The sequence below is a fragment of the Diadema antillarum genome, unplaced genomic scaffold (assembly GCF_040938485.1).
Source record: "Diadema antillarum isolate AM-2024a unplaced genomic scaffold, OU_Dant_1.0 scf00000071, whole genome shotgun sequence".
In the NCBI taxonomy this organism is placed as follows: Eukaryota; Metazoa; Echinodermata; class Echinoidea; order Diadematoida; family Diadematidae; genus Diadema; species Diadema antillarum.
Window position 1 is genome coordinate 13,460,299 of NW_027270960.1, and position 23,279 is coordinate 13,483,577.

The 23,279-nt window shown below is 33.8% G+C and overlaps 2 protein-coding genes across 3 annotated transcripts in view; both read left to right on the plus strand.

The window, feature by feature from the left end:
• Window positions 1-2,529: 2,529 nt before the first annotated feature.
• Window positions 2,530-5,956, plus strand: LOC139716944 (uncharacterized). The gene is made up of 4 exons (XM_071628470.1): window positions 2,530-2,611; window positions 3,383-3,560; window positions 4,132-4,319; window positions 5,054-5,956. The coding sequence occupies exons 2-4, from the start codon at window positions 3,409-3,411 to the stop codon at window positions 5,113-5,115; spliced, it is 402 nt and encodes a 133-aa protein (XP_071484571.1). The 5' UTR covers window positions 2,530-2,611; window positions 3,383-3,408; the 3' UTR covers window positions 5,116-5,956.
• An 11,074-nt stretch (window positions 5,957-17,030) lies between these two features.
• The window catches only part of LOC139716945 (uncharacterized), a 32,784-nt gene continuing 26,535 nt past the window's right edge, over window positions 17,031-23,279 (plus strand). Inside the window, exons 1-4 of one of the 2 annotated variants that reach the window (XM_071628471.1) lie at window positions 17,031-17,112; window positions 17,884-18,061; window positions 18,637-18,824; window positions 19,558-19,835. In XM_071628471.1, coding sequence (XP_071484572.1) covers window positions 17,910-18,061; window positions 18,637-18,824; window positions 19,558-19,619 — 402 coding nt within the window. In that variant the 5' untranslated portion in view covers window positions 17,031-17,112; window positions 17,884-17,909 and the 3' untranslated portion in view covers window positions 19,620-19,835. Of the gene's footprint in view, window positions 17,113-17,883; window positions 18,062-18,636; window positions 18,825-19,557; window positions 19,836-23,279 lie in introns of those variants that run through there. The other variant, XM_071628472.1, reaches the window with a different exon arrangement.

Consider the following 23,279-nt stretch of genomic DNA (forward strand, 5'->3'; position numbering starts at 1 on the left):
GTTTAGTATGCGCCGTCGTTTTGCGTCTAAAATCCCCTCTTATTAACACTTTGCTCTGAACAGTGTGTGTGCGTGTGTGTGTGTGTGTGTGTGTGCGTGTGTGTGTGTGTGTTCGTGTTTGTGTGTGAGGGATGTGTAGCAGAATATCATTTTCGGCAGAAATAAACAAGTCTCATGCAAGTTTTGCTTGATAGGGTCATACATGACGCATCAGTGACCACTAGTCATACACTATAATAGACGTATATGTTGGAAAGAAAGAATGTCATCCTTACAGATATGAAGAACGAAAGACATTATTTACAGAGGTACGTACACAGACACATACACTCACTCACAAAATAGGCAAATCAAGTATAAATGAAGAAACTTATAAGCATAAACAACCAATAAAACACACTAAATAAAATAGTACATTGAGGTTGTCTGCATAATGAGAGAAAACTCAGAAAGAATTGAGACATCTATTGTGATAGTGCCAGTTGAATTTTAGAATACTTTATACCTAAAAGGCATGGACACATTATATAAGAAACGTAGCTTGTAGAACAAGATTTGAAAGCGCGAATAAAAAATAATGCGACCAACTTTATGCGTAAATAATATCTGCCACAATATCTTAATGTTTCATACCTTGATAAGTTTTCATCTTAATAGAAAAGGGTATTGTGTGTGGCATGACGTTTGAATTTAATTTTCTGATTCATATTTGCTTTTGACATTATATCACTTCTACAAAACACAGGTGAAAAAAAGTGATAATGTCAAGATTTGTTATCGAGGACACCATTTCAGAATCTCCATAATACTGATAACTTTTATCTACTAGTAATATATGAGATGTCCCTCAAAAGAAAATATATGTGTGTGTATATATATATATATATATATATATATATATACATATATATATAATATTTATCCAAAACCCGCTCCATGATTCAGTCAATATGAGTTTTAGTTCTGTGAAGCTCGTGCTTTTTCAAGTACTTACATTTTCTGGATTGTAGGATTGCTTACCCGATGCTGTAAAGTAAGCAATGTCGCACTATTGGCATCTTCATTTCATCAGTTCATTACGTCATTTCTGAAATAAATTCCATTTATGTATATACTATCGACAATATTTGTCACATCGACAAATTTGTTTTGTCTTTAATTGTCTTCGAAAAATGATTGATGCATGGTGCCATAATGCCTTGACGTAGCAAAAATAATTATGATAATGTTCAAGTATACTTTTAAGTACACTTGATCATTTCTATTTCATTCTTTTCAATCTCTTCAACAGTATAAGGACTTGTTAGTATATAAGGCGTGTAAGTAAATATACGAGCAGTTTAAATCATTCTTGTTACTGTAATATTATTGCTGCAAGTATCAATATTAGTATGGTGACACATGATTATTATAGTCATCATTACAGTTAATATTATGGAAACTATTATCATTATCGTACCATTATCATGATTATTACCCCCTTAGAAAAAGTTTAGAAATGTTGCTTTAATATATATGGCCTTGTTTCTACTTCACAAAGCTATAGGTTTTTAGTATTATAGCGACCAACGGAAATTTGGGCTACGCTTTATTATAAATGATAGATAAGGGTTTATCGAGTTAATCAGATTTCTGCTAGTGATTATCATAATACCCTCCCCCCCCCCAAAAAAAAAAAAAAAAAATTCCATGAGATCTTGAGGACGTAAAAGAAATGATGAGTAACGTGTGTACCCGGGACATGCTGTCGAAATGGATTGTTGAAAGTCTTCAGAATTGCTGAGATAATGTTCCTCTCGTACGAGAAACCGACAGCCAGTTTTAAGAGGGAAATGTGTTTACCCTTTGGTAACCCGTTGTAGATATACAATTGGCCGCAGAAAGCTGAATGTGGTGAGACTTTTGATGGCCGTTATATTCGTAGAGCAGGAAATTTAATTGACAGAGGAAAGAACTAAATTTTTAGTTGCATGGTTTCACAAAGCTTTCTATAGTTTGATGTTTTGTGGAATCTGTCCATAACAAGGCATTCTTAAATAATCTTTTCTATAATAGGGCGCTTCACCTCACTGTTGATGGCTTTTGACCAATACGCCGATGTTATTCCGAAAAAGAGAGTTGTACTGCTAAGCATTTTTTAGGAAAGAGTACGATGCTACCACTGAAAAAAAAATCAAAGAAGCACGTGCGATATCAATTTTCAATTCGCACTTAATTGTTTCCACAATAGAGTATTTTAATGTGATATAAATTTATCCTACCTCCTTTGCTGTAAGTTGATGTTGAAAAGACTATTCCGATATAACTTTCATTATAACTACAAAGTGAAAATTCCCGAACCATGTCTGAAATAACCCCAACGAGATTTTCGACTTGGGGAAGCCCCCATTTCTTTTTTCTGTGGTGAATTAGAACAATAGTGAAGGCAAATAGATACATACGTCATTCTATCAGAACACGCAAGCGTTTCCTCTGCGGCAATGTATAAATTGACCAGAAATCCCAACTGACGGACATAGGTCTTTTGTACAGCATTGACTGATAGTGACTGAAGGATCATCTGCAAGTGTGCAACATAACTACAGGAGATAATACTTTTAACGCTATCAAGGTAAGATTGTTCAAAATTTTCAAATTTGGTGTCTTTGACGTTTTTTCTGTTTCAAAGATACTTAATAGGTAGAGTAATGTGTCAAATGAATGCCGTATATTGTTACAACAAGAGATGCGGAGGGTAGGATTGCATTAAAATCTAATGTTTTTTTTTTTCTGCAGTGCAAAAGACTATTAAGATTTTTGTTTAGCCATATTTTTTAAATTAAAGAGTGAAACCTATGCAATGGATTAATATACAAACTGTCATAGGCAAACACGCATATTGGCGAGCGAAAGCGTGAAAATAGCTCGTAAAGTCAGTCTCATGAGTTTAATATGCGAGTTTTTTTTTTTTTAAATAGAATGTTGCCTTACCGATACCACAAAAGCTTTAATCAAGAATTCAGCAAAATATTAATGTATAAGGCGTATATTGCACTGCTGTAAAGTTTGAATACTGTGTGTTTGTGTCATGTTGAAATCAAGTACTGGTATACGTAATAGTCCTTTGAGAATGTCACTTGATTACTTTCTAAGCTGAAAAAAAAGGGAGACTGCAAAGTAAAAGGATACTGCTATTTCTTACCTCAATGAACGATCGAGTTCATAAAAACAACTTATAGAGTTGATGTCTTCACATTTTGAGAGAATTTATTACGGTCAAGAATAAAAGCCGAAGAAGAAATTACTAGTAGTCTCTCTCTCTCTCTCTCTCTCTCTCACTCTGTATCTATCATTCTGATGTCGTTCTTTTACATTCTTATGTTTGTTCTACTGTTTTTTGCAGGTACCTTACTTTGAGATCGATCAAAAATGCATTGTAACCTTGGCAACGTCATCCTTCTCCTCCTCGTCATTGGGTCGATTGCATCCAGCGAAGCCTGTGGGAAGAGGAAGAAGAACTCCCCAAAATACCGAGACGGTCGTTTAGAAATACCAGGAAGGACAAGAAGGGGGCCAAATCGGTAAGTTCAGGATGCATCACGACATCATAAACATGCATTGCATGTTTTTGCTTGTATCTAATAATAGTAATGATGATAATAGCAACAATAATTCTTGTTTGTATTTAAAAATTAGATAAACATAGGAACGTCGAAATACCTGTGAGACAGACAAATTTTCTGCAAGTTCAGGATACACCACTTCATCACCACTTTGATATGATATTGGTTTTCTTCATAAATTGTATCAAATGTATCCATCAACATAAATTATACAGTGCAATGTAATGACAATGTTCCTCAGTAACAAATTGAACAAATTATTAATGACATTATTACAATTCAAGCTGCTAATCTGTTAGAATAATAACACTTCGAAAAGGAAGGATCCCCCCCCAAAAAAACAAAAACAAAAAACAGATCAATGTCAAGGAATATGATTGTAATCCTCCGCTGCTAGCGTACAATCCACTAGGTGCCTACCTACCTCTTCCCTGGTCGACCGTGTCAGCCTCTCGATCTTGACTTTCCAATAAGTTACTTTGACTTTTTCCACTATTTACACTTTCCTTCACTTGCGTTTATTGTTTAGACTCCGTCGGTCGGTGCAAGACGAAGCGCTTGATGTCACACCGCCCCCTATCGATGATCTTGAAAGGGAAGAGGTCTTCTCACGAATCGATCTTGACAACGACGACATGGTTGGTGTTGTAGAGTGGTCGTTAGAGGGCGGCACACTGAGTGACTTTTGGGCTTTAATCACCGAACATGACACAGACGGTAAGCCAAAAACCAATGTCCAGTCAATGTACATGATTGTGGGTTACTGAGAAATGTCTGAATAATTTTCCCAGCATGCCACGAACCCGATTATCCTTCATATTTACTAGTATAAAGCATTTCGTTGGCTTTGATAATCCATTACAATATTTTACTATTTTAATGTTTCCTTATTGATGTTTACTCTCTTAATCTAACGTTGTAATTCAATGATTAACGGTTAACTGAAAAAAAAGAAACAACATGCAAAACAGTAGCCTAAGAGCTTAGTAATGATGCATTAAAACATGATTAAAAAGACAACATACATGATAAATACGAGAATAATAGTAAGCAAATTTTCAGCTCTAATAAGTAACATTAATCTAAACATAGAAAATATACGGCGTCTTTTCAAAAAGAAAACAGAAGGGCAATTATTAAAAAAAGAATATTTAAAAACCTTTTTTTTATTTACTTTAAAGCAAAACATATGTTACCATGCGTACAACTATTCTACTTAGAAACGATGAACAATTCACCCAATATGGTTTTTCTACTGCGCATTAAACCTGGTTATAACGCATAGTTATTTTTGTTTTTATATCATTTGATGAATGTATTTTTCATTGAGAAAAGGAAATGATTCAAAATGAAATATATGGCTACTTTATATCTTCGTTATCTTGATCGACGTTTTGTATAGGCGACAAATTAAACTGAGTATTTTCGAATCTTATTTTTCAAACATGCAGGTGACGAGATGATCTCAATAGTAGAGTTCGCTGAAGTACCAGTGCGATTGATTTACGTGTGAAGATTTCACTGTCTGACAACGCGACAACAGCTATGTGGGAGAAAAGCTTCACTTCTTGGAGACTTCTGAGTATTCACTGAATAATGCTGATTCGTTCATGGAATTTAGGCAAACCGTCTTGGGAGTGAAAATTACAACATCTTCATCTTAAACCTTTGGACTGATTCTTTTCCTGGAGAGGGTTGCCACATTATGATTTTACTATATAGGGCTAACAATTAGAGGCCTATCGATTTGATATCTGTTGAATCTGTTGGGATTTGTTATATACAAACAACAATATACTGTACAATATGAAATGTGTACAATAGTAGGTATGATTTATATATTCATTGTTTTTCCTGGAGAGGGTTGCCGCATTATCACCATACCAGGGCCATGGAGCTACATCCATGCCAGGGCTAACAATTTGGGACCTTTCGATATAATATCAGTTGAATCTGTTGGGATTCGTAATACGCAGGTAACGATAGACAATGTGAAATATGTACAATTAGTGTATGTATGTATTTATTGTTTGTCTTGATTCAATGAAGAGAGTCACTATTATTCGGCATTTCATGTGTATTTCATGTATATAGTATTTCTTTTGATTGTATGGATGTACATAAATATCTAACGCTGACTTCAGAACAAATGGGCATTATTAACTTCATATCATGAATTCAATTGTGTTAAAACCATGTGTACCTATTCATTTAATCTTTTAATAGTACAACTTGTTTCGTGATGGAGTCATTTTCATGTACTCTGTGGTAAAATATATGTACGAAGAGAATCTAAATATTCTTTGGTATATAATTTAGTGGAGATTGAGCCTTAAAAGACAGACTATTGTGCCAGTGGCCAGTAATATTGAATATCAAAAGCTGCCCGATGGCAAGACCCTAAATGGAATCTGCAACGTGTTGACAAAATGTTTGATTGGACAATAACATACCACAGTATTACATAAGGTAAAATCTAATTGCATCAATACAATAGTAAAATTCACTCCGTCTGTTCTTCATACTTTACAAAATTATTGTCATAATGATAATGAATGAGTGCATATAATCACGTCCCGTATGCACATAATGAAGAAGACAATCTCGAATGTTTTAGATCTTAATAAATTTTTTTTTTCAAAAAAATATATTTTAAATCTGAAATTTACACTGCGTCTAAGAAAAAAATATGGTATGCATTCATGTATGTATGCATGCATGTGCAGTCCTACAAGATGGCGAATTTGGTGTGGTAGTGTACAATTAATATCTTGTCCGATATTTGATGTCGGATATTCCACCTTGATCGATGGTTGTTTTGCATTGACAACCGTATTAATTTTTGTCGATCTTTTGTAGAATGGCTGTCGTATATTTCTCCGTTGGGATGTAAATACTAAAAGCGATGTAATTAGTCTATATATTCGGCATGTAAATATGAGTGTTTTGTATTTATTATTGTTTCAGAATCAAGACCAAAAATCATTGACTATCTCCCCATTCCCGTGACATAAAACCTTTGAACATAAACAGTTGCAGGAAATTCATAATCTTTGGCGCTAAAATGTTGTGAAGGATACTGCGCAAAATGTGTTAATGGCTACATTTACCGGTTATATTCGAGAGACATGAATTGATCATATGGATCAATTGATCATTAAAGTGATGAAAACATGGAAAGATTGTTGATGTCTTATTCATGGATTTGATATGATAGAGAAATTAATTTTCTTTAATCTTAGAAAAAAATGTGCAAGTATGTTTGGCTAAAGAGTGGATGGTGTGGTCTTTGTTAGGTCTTTTGTGTGGTGATATATTTGATTGGAAATATCTTTCAAGTGATCCTTCAATAAGATTTGAGAATGACAGTTTGTATACTAATTTCTTCATGAATTAGTTCATTACGTTGTTGTTGTTGGTTTTTTTTTGGTTGTTTGTTTGTTGTACTTTTTATATTAAGCGATTTGTCATGCTCTGCTAAGAACTCCAAAAGTACGAACAGTTGAACCGATCTACGGTTTAATAGTGTTTTCCAAGTATAGACTATATCACCAAGAAAATCAGTTTCAATCTTTATAAAAGAATGTCACTCAGAACAGTTTGCATTCATTTACAGAACGAAATGTTTAGTATGCGCCGTCGTTTTGCGTCTAAAATCCCCTCTTATTAACACTTTGCTCTGAACAGTGTGTGTGTGTGTGTGTGTGTGTGTGTGTGTGTGCGCGTGTGTGTGTGTTCGTGTTTGTGTGTGAGGGATGTGTAGCAGAATATCATTTTCGGCAGAAATAAACAAGTCTCATGCAAGTTTTGCTTGATAGGGTCATACATGACGCATCAGTGACCACTAGTCATATACTATAATAGACGTATATGTTGGAAAGAAAGAATGTCATCCTTACAGATATGAAGAACGAAAGACATTATTTACAGAGGTACGTACGCAGACACATACACTCACACACAAAATAGGCAAATCAAGTATAAATGAAGAAACTTATAAGCATAAACAACCAATAAAACACACTAAATAAAATAGTACATTGAGGTTGTCTGCATAATGAGAGAAAACTCAGAAAGAATTGAGACATCTATTGTGATAGTGCCAGTTGAATTTTAGAATACTTTATACCTAAAAGGCATGGACACATTATATAAGAAACGTAGCTTGTAGAACAAGATTTGAAAGCGCGAATAAAAAATAATGCGACCAACTTTATGCGTAAATAATATCTGCCACAATATCATAATGTTTCATACCTTGATAAGTTTTCATCTTAATAGAAAAGGGTATTGTGTGTGGCATGACGTTTGAATTTAATTTTCTGATTCATATTTGCTTTTGACATTATATCACTTCTACAAAACACAGGTGAAAAAAAGTGATAATGTCAAGATTTGTTATCGAGGACACCATTTCAGAATCTCCATAATACTGATAACTTTTATCTACTAGTAATATATGAGATGTCCCTCAAAGGAAAATATATGTGTAAATATATATATATATATATATATATATATATATATATATATATATATATATATAATATTTATCCAAAACCCGCTCCATGATTCAGTCAATATGAGTTTTAGTTCTGTGAAGCTCGTGCTTTTTCAAGTACTTACATTTTCTGGATTGTAGGATTGCTTACCCGATGCTGTAAAGTAAGCAATGTCGCACTATTGGCATCTTCATTTCATCAGTTCATTACGTCATTTCTGAAATAAATTCCATTTATGTATATACTATCGACAATATTTGTCACATCGACAAATTTGTTTTGTCTTTAATTGTCTTCGAAAAATGATTGAGGCATGGTGCCATAATGCCTTGACGTAGCAAAAATAATTATGATAATGTTCAAGTATACTTTTAAGTACACTTGATCATTTCTATTTCATTCTTTTCAATCTCTTCAACAGTATAAGGACTTGTTAGTATATAAGGCGTGTAAGTAAATATACGAGCAGTTTAAATCATTCTTATTACTGTAATATTATTGCTGCAAGTATCAATATTAGTATGGTGACTCATGATTATTATAGTCATCATTACAGTTAATATTATGGAAACTATTATCATTATCGTACCATTATCATGATTATTACCCCCTTAGAAAAAGTTTAGAAATGTTGCTTTAATATATATGGCCTTGTTTCTACTTCACAAAGCTATAGGTTTTTAGTATTATAGCGACCAACGGAAATTTGGGCTACGCTTTATTATAAATGATAGATAAGGGTTTATCAAGTTAATCAGATTTCTGCTAGTGATTATCATAATACCCTCCCCCCCCCAAAAAAAAAAAAAAAATTCCATGAGATCTTGAGGACGTAAAAGAAATGATGAGTAACGTGTGTACCCGGGACATGCTGTCGAAATGGATTGTTGAAAGTCTTCAGAATTGCTGAGATAATGTTCCTGTCGTACGAGAAACCGACAGCCAGTTTTAAGAGGGAAATGTGTTTACCCTTTGGTAACCCGTTGTAGATATACAATTGGCCGCAGAAAGCTGAATGTGGTGAGCCTTTTGATGGCCGTTATATTCGTAGAGCAGGAAATTTAATTGACAGAGGAAAGAACTAAATTTTTAGTTGCATGGTTTCACAAAGCTTTCTATAGTTTGATGTTTTGTGGAATCTGTCCATAGCAAGGCATTAATAGGGCGCTCTCAACCACTTCACCTCACTGTTGATGGCTTTTGACCAATACGCCGATGTTATTCCGAAAAAGAGAGTTGTACTGCTAAGCACTTTTTAGGAAAGAGTACGATGCTACCACTGAAAAAAAAATCAAAGAAAATCAAAGATGCACGTTCGATATCAATTTTCAATTCGCACTTAATTGTTTCCACAATATCGAGTATTTTAATGTGATATGAATTTATCCTACCTCCTTTGCTGTAAGTTGATGTTGAAAAGATTATTCCAATATAACTTTCATTATAATTACAAAGTGAAAATTCCCGAACCACGTCTGAAATAACCCCAACGAGATTTTCGAAGGGGGGAAGCCCCCATTTTTTTTCTGTGGTGAATTAGAACAATAGTGAAGGTAAATAGATACATACGTCATTCTATCAGAACATGCATGCGCTTCCTCCCCGGCAATGAATAAATTGACCAGAAATCCCAACTGACAGACATAGGCCTTTTGTACAGCATTGACTGATAGTGACTGAACTATCATCTTCTAGTGTGCAATATAATCGCCAGGAGACATACTTTTAACGCTGACTATCAAGGTAAGACTGTTCAAATTTTCAAATTTGGTGTCTTTGACGTTTTTACTGTTTCAAAGATACTTAATAGGTAGAGTAATGTGTCAAATGAATGTCGTATAATCGTTACACAAAGAGATGCAGAGATTGCATTAAAAACAAATGTTTTTGTTCCGCAGTGCAAAAGACTTCTGATGATTTTATTTCTGCTTTCTTTTTTATTTAAAAGTGAAAACTATGCAATGGAGTAATATACAAAATTTCATAGGCAAACAAGCATATTGGCGAGCGCAAAGCGTGAATATGGCTCAAAAGGTCAGTCTTCGGATTGGTTATGAGTTTAATATGCATTAAAAAAATTACTGCCTTGCTGATACGACAAAAGCTTTAATCAAGAATTCAGCAAAATATCAATATAAAAGGGGCAAATGGCACTATTATAAAGTTTGGATACTGGTATTGGTATACGTTATCGTCCTTTGAAAATGTTACTTGACTATTTTCTAAGCTAAGAAAAGGGAGACTGCAAAGTAAAAGGATACTGCTATTCCTTACCTCATTGAAAGATCGAGTTCATAAAAACAACTTATGGAGTTGATGTCTTCACATTTGATCGATTTCATTATAGACAAGAATAAAAACGAAGAATTTCTTTCTTACTCTATATCTATCATTCTAATGTCATTCGTTTATCTTTATTTTTATTTTTTTGTTGGTTCTACTGTTTTAACAGGTACCCAACCTTTCAGATTGATCAAAAATGCATTGTAACTTTGGCAACGTCATCCTTCTCCTCCTCATCATTGGGGCAATTGCATCCACGGAAGCCTGTGGGAAGAGAAAGAAGTCCTCCCCCAAATACCGAGACGGTCGTTTAGAAATACCAGGAAGGACAAGAAGGGGGCCAAATCGGTAAGTTCAGGATACATCACGACATCATAAACATGCATTGCATGTTCTTGTTTGTATCTATAAATACATACAGCTTTTACTTAAATATACACAAGCAAAAAAAAAAAATCAAAAATCAAAGCAATGGAATAAACATGGGAACGTAGAAATGCCTGTGAGACAGTAACATTTTCTGTAAGTTCATGATACACCACTTCATCATCACTTTGATATGGTTTTCTTCGTGAATTGTATCAAATGTTATATCAAGTTTATACAATGCAATGTAATGACAGTTTTCCTCAGCAAAAAATTGAACAAATTATCAATGACGTTATTACAATTCAAGCTGCTAATATGTTAGTATGATAACGCTTCGAAAAGGAAAGATCCTTTAAAAAATGATCAATGTCATGGAATATAATGGCAATCCTTCGCTGCTAGCGTACAAGCCGCTGGGTGCCTACCGACCTCTTTCCTGATCGCCCGTGTCAGCCTTTCTTGACTTTTCAATAAATTATTTTGACTTTTCCACAATTTACACTTTCTTTTACTTGTGTTTATTTTTTAGACTCCGTCGGTCAGTGGAAGAAGAAGCTCTTGATGTCACACCGCTCCCTATCGATGAAATTGAAAGGGAAGAGGTCTTCTCACGAATTGATCTTGACAACGACGACATGGTTGGTGTTGTAGAGTGGTCGTTAGAGGGCGGCACACTGAGTGACTTCTGGGCTTTAATCACCGAACATGACAAAGACGGTAAGTCAATAACTAATATTCAGTCAGTGTGCACATTATGGGTTACTGACGAATGTCTGAATAAGTTTCCAAGCATGTCACGAACTCGATCCTTCGTTTTTTTCTAGTTCAAAGCATTTTGCTGGCTTCGATGATCCATTACAATGTTTAACTCTTATGATGTTTCCTTACAGTGCTTTAATTGATTGATTGAGTGAGTGAGTGAGTGATTAACAGCTCATCAAAAAAAAAAAACAAAAAACAAAAAACAGAACAATAGCCCAAAAGCTAAATAATAATGCATTACATGATGAAATATGATAAAAAACATACATAATAGATGCTGCAATATGCAAATTTTAACAATAACAAGTAACATTACGTGTTAATAAAAATAAATCAAATCAAATCAAATCAATTAATCCAAACATTGAAATTTTCAAAACGCAAATAGAAGGGCAATTATTAAAAAAAAGTACTTAAAAACTTGTTTTTTAATTATTATGCGTGCAAGTGTTCTATCTGTTCTTTTTGAGTGGTTCACAATCTACAAGCTTGATTTTTGGTGGACCTCTCAATTCTTTTTTTTTTTCTAAACTGAAACATAACTTTGTATCATTCATGCAAGCATGCATATATATATATATATATATATATATATACATATATATGATATATATATAACACTTTATTTGCATCATTTGATATCCTTTGCAAAGTTGTATGAATACGTTTGTGGTATAAGATGTATTCCTAATTCATATTGTGTTGTGTTCCGTTGAAAAAGAGAAAAATGAAAATAAATGAATTGAATTGAAATTGAAAATTTAGAAACGACCCACAATTCACCCAATATGATGTTTTACTGCCCACTAATAATGGTTATCACTCATATCTTGTTTTTCATCATTGATCACTGTATTTTTTTATTGAGAAACATGAAAATAAGTTTAAAAGAAAAATATGGCTACTTCCTGTTTTTATTATGTTAATTGCCATTTGGTGTATGCAACAAATTAAACTGAGTATTTGCGAATTTTATTTTTCAAACATGCAGGTGACGAGATGATTTCAATTTCGGAGTTCGCTGAAGTACCAGTGCGACTGGTTTACGAGTGAAGATTTCACCGTCTGACTGCGCACGCGACAACAGCTATGTGGGAGAAAAGCTGTTACTTCTCGGAGACTTTTGAGTATTCACTGAATAATATTGATTCGCTCAAGGAATTTAGCAAACGGCCTTAGGAGTGAAAATTATAACATCGGCACCTTAAACCTTTGGACTGATTGTTTTTCTGGAGAGGGTTGCTACATTATGATTTTACTATATGCAATTTGAGGCCTTTCGATCTAATATCAGATGAATCTGTTGGGGTTTTTACTATGCAGTTAACAATATAATATGTGAAATATGTATAGTCAGTTTATTCATATATTTATTGTTTGTCTAGATTCATTGAAGAGAGTCACTATTATTCGGCACCAACATTTAATTTTCATGTGTTTAGTATTTCTTTTGATTGTATGGATGTACATAAATATCTAACGCTGACTTCCAAACAAATGGGCATTATTAACTTCACATTGTGAGGTCAGTCGTGTTAAAGCCTTGTATACCTGTTCATTTAATCTTCTAATAATACACCCTGTTTTGTGATGGAGTCATTTTCATGTACTTTGTGGAAAAATCGATGTACGAAGAGAATCCAAATATCAATTAGTAATTTACTGAAGATTGAGCCTTAAAAGACAGATTATTGTGCGCCGGTTGAAATTGCTTCTGTTCTCGGAATATTGTCTGGATGTATAGAAGTATTGTAGGTAAGGAGAGCATCAACCCTTAACTGTATTAGCCGATGTTACCTATTATGTAGAGTGGCCAGTAATATTGATTATCAAAAGCTAGGTAAAATCTAATTGCATCAATACAATGGTAAAATTCACTCAGTCTGTTCTTCATACTTTACAAAATTATTGTCATAATGATAATGAATGAGTGCATATAATCACGTCCCGTATGCACATAATGAAGAAGACAATCTCGAATGTTTTAGATCTTAATAATTTTTAAAAAAAAAAATATATATTTTAAATCTGAAATTTACACTTCGTCTAAGAAAAAAATATGGTATGCATTCATGTATGTATGCGTGCATATGCAGTCCTACAAGACGGCGAATTTGGTGTGGTAGTGTACAATTAATATCTTGTCCGATATTTGATGTCGGATATTCCACCTTGATCGATGGTTGTTTTGCATTGACAACCGTATTAATTTTTGTCGATCTTTTGAAGAATGGCTGTCGTATATTTCTCCGTTGGGATGTAAATACTAAAAGCGATGTAATTAGTCTATATATTCAGTGTGTAAATATGAGTGTTTTATATTTATTATTGTTTCAGAATCAAGACCAAAAATCATTGACTATCTCCCCATTCCCGTGACATAAAACCTTTGAACATAAACAGTTGCAGGAAATTCATAATCTTTGGCGCTGAAATGTTGTGAAGGATACTGCGCAAAATGTGTTAATGGCTACATTTACCGGTTATATTCGAGAGACATGAATTGATCATATGGATCAATTCATCATTAAAGTGATGAAAACATGGAAAGATTGTTGATGTCTTATTCATGGATTTGATATACTAGAGAAATTAATTTTCTTTAATCTTAGAAAAAAAATGTGCAAGTATGTTTGGCTAAAGAGTGGATGGTGTGGTCTTTGTTAGGTCTTTTGTGTGGTGATATATTTGATTGGAAATATCTTTCAAGTGATCCTTCAATAAGATTTGAGAATGACAGTTTGTATACTAATTTCTTCATGAATTAGTTCATTACGTTGTTGTTGTTGTTTTTTTTTTGGTTGTTTGTTTGTTGTACTTTTTATATTAAGCGATTTGTCATGCTCTGCTAAGAACTCCAAAAGTACGAACAGTTGAACCGATCTACGGTTTAATAGTGTTTTCCAAGTATAGACTATATCACCAAGAAAATCAGTTTCAATCTTTATAAAAGAATGTCACTCAGAACAGTTTGCATTCATTTACAGAACGAAATGTTTAGTATGCGCCGTCGTTTTGCGTCTAAAATCCCCTCTTATTAACACTTTGCTCTGAACATTGTGTGTGTGTGTGTGTGTGTGTGTGTGTGTGTGTGTGTTCGTGTTTGTGTGTGAGGGATGTGTAGCAGAATATCATTTTCGGCAGAAATAAACAAGTCTCATGCAAGTTTTGCTTGATAGGGTCATACATGACGCATCAGTGACCACTAGTCATACACTATAATAGACGTATATGTTGGAAAGAAAGAATGTCATCCTTACAGATATGAAGAACGAAAGACATTATTTACAGAGGTACGTACACAGACACATACACTCACACACAAAATAAGCAAATCAAGTATAAATGAAGAAACTTATAAGCATAAACAACCAATAAAACACACTAAATAAAATAGTACATTGAGGTTGTCTGCATAATGAGAGAAAACTCAGAAAGAATTGAGACATCTATTGTGATAGTGCCAGTTGAATTTTAGAATACTTTATACCTAAAAGGCATGGACACATTATATAAGAAACGTAGCTTGTAGAACAAGATTTGAAAGCGCGAATAAAAAATAATGCGACCAACTTTATGCGTAAATAATATCTGCCACAATATCTTAATGTTTCATACCTTGATAAGTTTTCATCTTAATAGAAAAGGGTATTGTGTGTGGCATGACGTTTGAATTTAATTTTCTGATTCATATTTGCTTTTGACATTATATCACTTCTACAAAACACAGGTGAAAAAAAGTGATAATGTCAAGATTTGTTATCGAGGACACCATTTCAGAATCTCCATAATACTGATAACTTTTATCTACTAGTAATATATGAGATGTCCCTCAAAAGAAAATATATGTGTATATATATATATATATATATATATATATATATATATATATATATAATATTTATCCAAAACCCGCTCCATGATTCAGTCAATATGAGTTTTAGTTCTGTGAAGCTCGTGCTTTTTCAAGTACTTACATTTTCTGGATTGTAGGATTGCTTACCCGATGCTGTAAAGTAAGCAATGTCGCACTATTGGCATCTTCATTTCATCAGTTCATTACGTCATTTCTGAAATAAATTCCATTTATGTATATACTATCGACAATATTTGTCACATCGACAAATTTGTTTTGTCTTTAATTGTCTTCGAAAAATGATTGAGGCATGGTGCCATAATGCCTTGACGTAGCAAAAATAATTATGATAATGTTCAAGTATACTTTTAAGTACACTTGATCATTTCTATTTCATTCTTTTCAATCTCTTCAACAGTATAAGGACTTGTTAGTATATAAGGCGTGTAAGTAAATATACGAGCAGTTTAAATCATTCTTATTACTGTAATATTATTGCTGCAAGTATCAATATTAGTATGGTGACTCATGATTATTATAGTCATCATTACAGTTAATATTATGGAAACTATTATCATTATCGTACCATTATCATGATTATTACCCCCTTAGAAAAAGTTTAGAAATGTTGCTTTAATATATATGGCCTTGTTTCTACTTCACAAAGCTATAGGTTTTTAGTATTATAGCGACCAACGGAAATTTGGGCTACGCTTTATTATAAATGATAGATAAGGGTTTATCGAGTTAATCAGATTTCTGCTAGTGATTATCATAATACCCTCCCCCCCCCAAAAAAAAAAAAAAAAAAATTCCATGAGATCTTGAGGACGTAAAAGAAATGATGAGTAACGTGTGTACCCGGGACATGCTGTCGAAATGGATTGTTGAAAGTCTTCAGAATTGCTGAGATAATGTTCCTGTCGTACGAGAAACCGACAGCCAGTTTTAAGAGGGAAATGTGTTTACCCTTTGGTAACCCGTTGTAGATATACAATTGGCCGCAGAAAGCTGAATGTGGTGAGCCTTTTGATGGCCGTTATATTCGTAGAGCAGGAAATTTAATTGACAGAGGAAAGAACTAAATTTTTAGTTGCATGGTTTCACAAAGCTTTCTATAGTTTGATGTTTTGTGGAATCTGTCCATAGCAAGGCATTCTTAAATAATCTTTTCTATAATAGGGCGCTTCACCTCACTGTTGATGGCTTTTGACCAATACGCCGATGTTATTCCGAAAAAGAGAGTTGTACTGCTAAGCATTTTTTAGGAAAGAGTACGATGCTACCACTGAAAAAAAAATCAAAGAAGCACGTGCGATATCAATTTTCAATTCGCACTTAATTGTTTCCACAATAGAGTATTTTAATGTGATATAAATTTATCCTACCTCCTTTGCTGTAAGTTGATGTTGAAAAGACTATTCCGATATAACTTTCATTATAACTACAAAGTGAAAATTCCCGAACCATGTCTGAAATAACCCCAACGAGATTTTCGACTTGGGGAAGCCCCCATTTCTTTTTTCTGTGGTGAATTAGAACAATAGTGAAGGCAAATAGATACATACGTCATTCTATCAGAACACGCAAGCGTTTCCTCTGCGGCAATGTATAAATTGACCAGAAATCCCAACTGACGGACATAGGTCTTTTGTACAGCATTGACTGATAGTGACTGAAGGATCATCTGCAAGTGTGCAACATAACTACAGGAGATAATACTTTTAACGCTATCAAGGTAAGATTGTTCAAAATTTTCAAATTTGGTGTCTTTGACGTTTTTTCTGTTTCAAAGATACTTAATAGGTAGAGTAATGTGTCAAATGAATGCCGTATATTGTTACAACAAGAGATGCGGAGGGTAGGATTGCATTAAAATCTAATGTTTTTTTTTTCTGCAGTGCAAAAGACTATTAAGATTTTTGTTTAGCCATATTTTTTAAATTAAAGAGTGAAACCTATGCAATGGATTAATATACAAACTGTCATAGGCAAACACGCATATTGGCGAGCGAAAGCGTGAAAATAGCTCGTAAAGTCAGTCTCATGAGTTTAATATGCGAGTTTTTTTTTTTTTAATAGAATGTTGCCTTACCGATACCACAAAAGCTTTAATCAAGAATTCAGCAAAATATTAATGTATAAGGCGTATATTGCACTGCTGTAAAGTTTGAATACTGTGTGTTTGTGTCATGTTGAAATCAAGTACTGGTATACGTAATAGTCCTTTGAGAATGTCACTTGATTACTTTCTAAGCTGAAAAAAAAAAGGGAGACTGCAAAGTAAAAGGATACTGCTATTTCTTACCTCAATGAACGATCGAGTTCATAAAAACAACTTATAGAGTTGATGTCTTCACATTTTGAGAGAATTTATTACGGTCAAGAATAAAAGCCGAAGAAGAAATTACTAGTAGTCTCTCTCTCTCTCTCTCTCTCTCTCACTCTGTATCTATCATTCTGATGTCGTTCTTTTACATTCTTATGTTTGTTCTACTGTTTTTTGCAGGTACCTTACTTTGAGATCGATCAAAAATGCATTGTAACCTTGGCAACGTCATCCTTCTCCTCCTCGTCATTGGGTCGATTGCATCCAGCGAAGCCTGTGGGAAGAGGAAGAAGAACTCCCCAAAATACCGAGACGGTCGTTTAGAAATACCAGGAAGGACAAGAAGGGGGCCAAATCGGTAAGTTCAGGATGCATCACGACATCATAAACATGCATTGCATGTTTTTGCTTGTATCTAATAATAGTAATGATGATAATAGCAACAATAATTCTTGTTTGTATTTAAAAATTAGATAAACATAGGAACGTCGAAATACCTGTGAGACAGACAAATTTTCTGCAAGTTCAGGATACACCACTTCATCACCACTTTGATATGATATTGGTTTTCTTCATAAATTGTATCAAATGTATCCATCAACATAAATTATACAGTGCAATGTAATGACAATGTTCCTCAGTAACAAATTGAACAAATTATTAATGACATTATTACAATTCAAGCTGCTAATCTGTTAGAATAATAACACTTCGAAAAGGAAGGATCCCCCCCCCCAAAAAAAAACAAAAACAAAAAACAGATCAATGTCAAGGAATATGATTGTAATCCTCCGCTGCTAGCGTACAATCCACTAGGTGCCTACCTACCTCTTCCCTGGTCGACCGTGTCAGCCTCTCGATCTTGACTTTCCAATAAGTTACTTTGACTTTTTCCACTATTTACACTTTCCTTCACTTGCGTTTATTGTTTAGACTCCGTCGGTCGGTGCAAGACGAAGCGCTTGATGTCACACCGCCCCCTATCGATGATCTTGAAAGGGAAGAGGTCTTCTCACGAATCGATCTTGACAACGACGACATGGTTGGTGTTGTAGAGTGGTCGTTAGAGGGCGGCACACTGAGTGACTTTTGGGCTTTAATCACCGAACATGACACAGACGGTAAGCCAAAAACCAATGTCCAGTCAATGTACATGATTGTGGGTTACTGAGAAATGTCTGAATAATTTTCCCAGCATGCCACGAACCCGATTATCCTTCATATTTACTAGTATAAAGCATTTCGTTGGCTTTGATAATCCATTACAATATTTTACTATTTTAATGTTTCCTTATTGATGTTTACTCTCTTAATCTAACGTTGTAATTCAATGATTAACGGTTAACTGAAAAAAAAGAAACAACATGCAAAACAGTAGCCTAAGAGCTTAGTAATGATGCATTAAAACATGATTAAAAAGACAACATACATGATAAATACGAGAATAATAGTAAGCAAATTTTCAGCTCTAATAAGTAACATTAATCTAAACATAGAAAATATACGGCGTCTTTTCAAAAAGAAAACAGAAGGGCAATTATTAAAAAAAGAATATTTAAAAACCTTTTTTTATTTACTTTAAAGCAAAACATATGTTACCATGCGTACAACTATTCTACTTAGAAACGATGAACAATTCACCCAATATGGTTTTTCTACTGCGCATTAAACCTGGTTATAACGCATAGTTATTTTTGTTTTTATATCATTTGATGAATGTATTTTTCATTGAGAAAAGGAAATGATTCAAAATGAAATATATGGCTACTTTATATCTTCGTTATCTTGATCGACGTTTTGTATAGGCGACAAATTAAACTGAGTATTTTCGAATCTTATTTTTCAAACATGCAGGTGACGAGATGATCTCAATAGTAGAGTTCGCTGAAGTACCAGTGCGATTGATTTACGTGTGAAGATTTCACTGTCTGACAACGCGACAACAGCTATGTGGGAGAAAAGCTTCACTTCTTGGAGACTTCTGAGTATTCACTGAATAATGCTGATTCGTTCATGGAATTTAGGCAAACCGTCTTGGGAGTGAAAATTACAACATCTTCATCTTAAACCTTTGGACTGATTCTTTTCCTGGAGAGGGTTGCCACATTATGATTTTACTATATAGGGCTAACAATTAGAGGCCTATCGATTTGATATCTGTTGAATCTGTTGGGATTTGTTATATACAAACAACGATATACTGTACAATATGAAATGTGTACAATAGTAGGTATGATTTATATATTCATTGTTTTTCCTGGAGAGGGTTGCCGCATTATCACCATACCAGGGCCATGGAGCTACATCCATGCCAGGGCTAACAATTTGGGACCTTTCGATATAATATCAGTTGAATCTGTTGGGATTCGTAATACGCAGGTAACGATAGACAATGTGAAATATGTACAATTAGTGTATGTATGTATTTATTGTTTGTCTTGATTCAATGAAGAGAGTCACTATTATTCGGCATTTCATGTGTATTTCATGTATATAGTATTTCTTTTGATTGTATGGATGTACATAAATATCTAACGCTGACTTCAGAACAAATGGGCATTATTAACTTCATATCATGAATTCAATTGTGTTAAAACCATGTGTACCTATTCATTTAATCTTTTAATAGTACAACTTGTTTCGTGATGGAGTCATTTTCATGTACTCTGTGGTAAAATATATGTACGAAGAGAATCTAAATATTCTTTGGTATATAATAGTGGAGATTGAGCCTTAAAAGACAGACTATTGTGCCAGTGGCCAGTAATATTGAATATCAAAAGCTAGGTAAAATCTAATTGCATCAATACAATAGTAAAATTCACTCAGTCTGTTCTTCATACTTTACAAAATTATTGTCATAATGATAATGAATGAGTGCATATAATCACGTCCCGTATGCACATAATGAAGAAGACAATCTCGAATGTTTTAGATCTTAATAAAATTTTTTTTCAAAAAAATATATTTTAAATCTGAAATTTACACTGCGTCTAAGAAAAAAATATGGTATGCATTCATGTATGTATGCATGCATGTGCAGTCCTACAAGATGGCGAATTTGGTGTGGTAGTGTACAATTAATATCTTGTCCGATATTTGATGTCGGATATTCCACCTTGATCGATGGTTGTTTTGCATTGACAACCGTATTAATTTTTGTCGATCTTTTGTAGAATGGCTGTCGTATATTTCTCCGTTGGGATGTAAATACTAAAAGCGATGTAATTAGTCTATATATTCGGCGTGTAAATATGAGTGTTTTGTATTTATTATTGTTTCAGAATCAAGACCAAAAATCATTGACTATCTCCCCATTCCCGTGACATAAAACCTTTGAACATAAACAGTTGCAGGAAATTCATAATCTTTGGCGCTAAAATGTTGTGAAGGATACTGCGCAAAATATGTTAATGGCTACATTTACCGGTTATATTCGAGAGACATGAATTGATCATATGGATCAATTGATCATTAAAGTGATGAAAACATGGAAAGATTGTTGATGTCATACTCATGGATTTGATATAATAGAGAAATGAATTTTCTTTAATCTTAGAAAAAAATGTGCAAGTATGTTTGGCTAAGGAGTGGATGGTGTGGTCTTTGTTAGGTGGTTTGTGTGGTGATATATTTGATTGGAAAAATCTTTCAAGTGATCCTTCAATAAGATTTGAGAATGACAGTTTGTATACTAATTTCTTCATGAATTAGTTCATTACATTGTTGTTGTTGGGTTTTTTTTTTGGTTGTTTGTTTGTTGTACTTCTTATATTAAGCGATTTGTCATGCTCTGCTAAGAACTCCAAAAGTACGAACAGTTGAATCGATCTACGGTTTAATAGTGTTTTCCAAGTATAGACTATATCACCAAGAAAATCAGTTTCAATCTTTATAAAAGAATGTCACTCAGAACAGTTTGCATTCATTTACAGAACGAAATGTTTAGTATGCGCCGTCGTTTTGCGTCTAAAATCCCCTCTTATTAACACTTTGCTCTGAACATTGTGTGTGTGTGTGTGTGTGTGTGTGTGTGTGTGTGTTCGTGTTTGTGTGTGAGGGGAGTGTAGCAGAATATAATTTTCGGTAGAAATAAACAAGTCTCATGCAAGTTTTGCTTTATCATGTTGATGTGGGGTCATACATGACGCATCAGTGACCACTAGTCATACACTATATAGACGTATGTTGGAAAGAAAGAATGTCATCCTTACAGATATGAAGAACGAAAGACATTATTTACAGAGGTACGTACACAGACACATACACTCACTCACAAAATAAGCAAATCAAGTATAAATGAAGAAACTTATAAGCATAAACAACCAATAAAACACACTGAATAAAATAGTACATTGAGGTTGTCTGCATAATGAGAGAAAACTCAGAAAGAATTGAGACATGTATTGTAATAGTGCCAGTTGAATTTTAGAATACTTTATACCTAAAAGGCATGGACACATTATATAAGAAACGCAGCTTGTGGAACAAGATTTGAAAGCGCGAATAAAAAATAATGCGACCAACTTTATGCGTAAATAATATCTGCCACAATGTCAGATGTTTCATACCTTGATAATTTTTCATCTGAATAGAAAAGGTTGTTGTGTGTGGCATGACGTTTGATTTAATTTTCTAATTCATATTTATATCACTTCTACAAAACAAAGGCGAAAAAAGATGATAATGTCCAGATTTGTTATCGAGGACACCATTTCAGAATCTTGATAATACTGATAACTTTTATCTGCTAGTAATATATGAGATCTTCCTATAAAAAAAATCCAAAACCGGCTTCACGATTTCCTCAATATGAGTTTAGTTCTGTGGAGCTCGCGCTTTTTCAAGTACTTACAACTGGATTGTGGGATTGCTTACTTGATGCTGTAAAGTAAGCAAAATGTCTCACAATTGATAACTTCGTTTCATAAATTCGTTAAGTCATTTCTGAAATAAATTCAGTTTTTGTCTATACTATCGACAATATTGCGCTTTGTTTTGTCTTTGATTGTCTTCCAAAATGATTGAGGCATGGTGCCATAATGCCTTGAGGTATCAAACATAATCATGATAATGTTCAAGTATACTTTTAAGTACATTTGATCATTTCTCTTTCATTCTTTTCAATCTCTTAAACAATATAAGGACTTGTTCGTATATAATGTCGTGTTAGTAAAGGTTCGGTGTAATAATGTCAGAGGTAATAATGTCAGAGGTAAAAATGGAAGATGTAAAAATGGCAGAGGTAAAAATGGCACAGGTAAAAATGGCAGAGGTAAAAATGGCAGAGGTAAAAATGGCAGAGGTAAAAATGTCAGAGGTAAAAATGTCAGAGGTAAAAATGTCAGAGGTAATAATGTCAGAGGTAAAAATGGCAGAGGTAAAAATTGCAGAGGTAAAAATGTCCGAGGTAAAAATGTCCGAGGTAAAAATGGCAGTGGTAAAAATGTCAGAGGTAAATAATTATGTCAGTGGTAAAAATGTCAGAGGTAAAGTTGTCAGTGGTCAAAATGCCAGAGATAAAAATGTCATCGATAAAAATTTAGTCGTAGAAATGCAAGAGGACGAGATAGAAG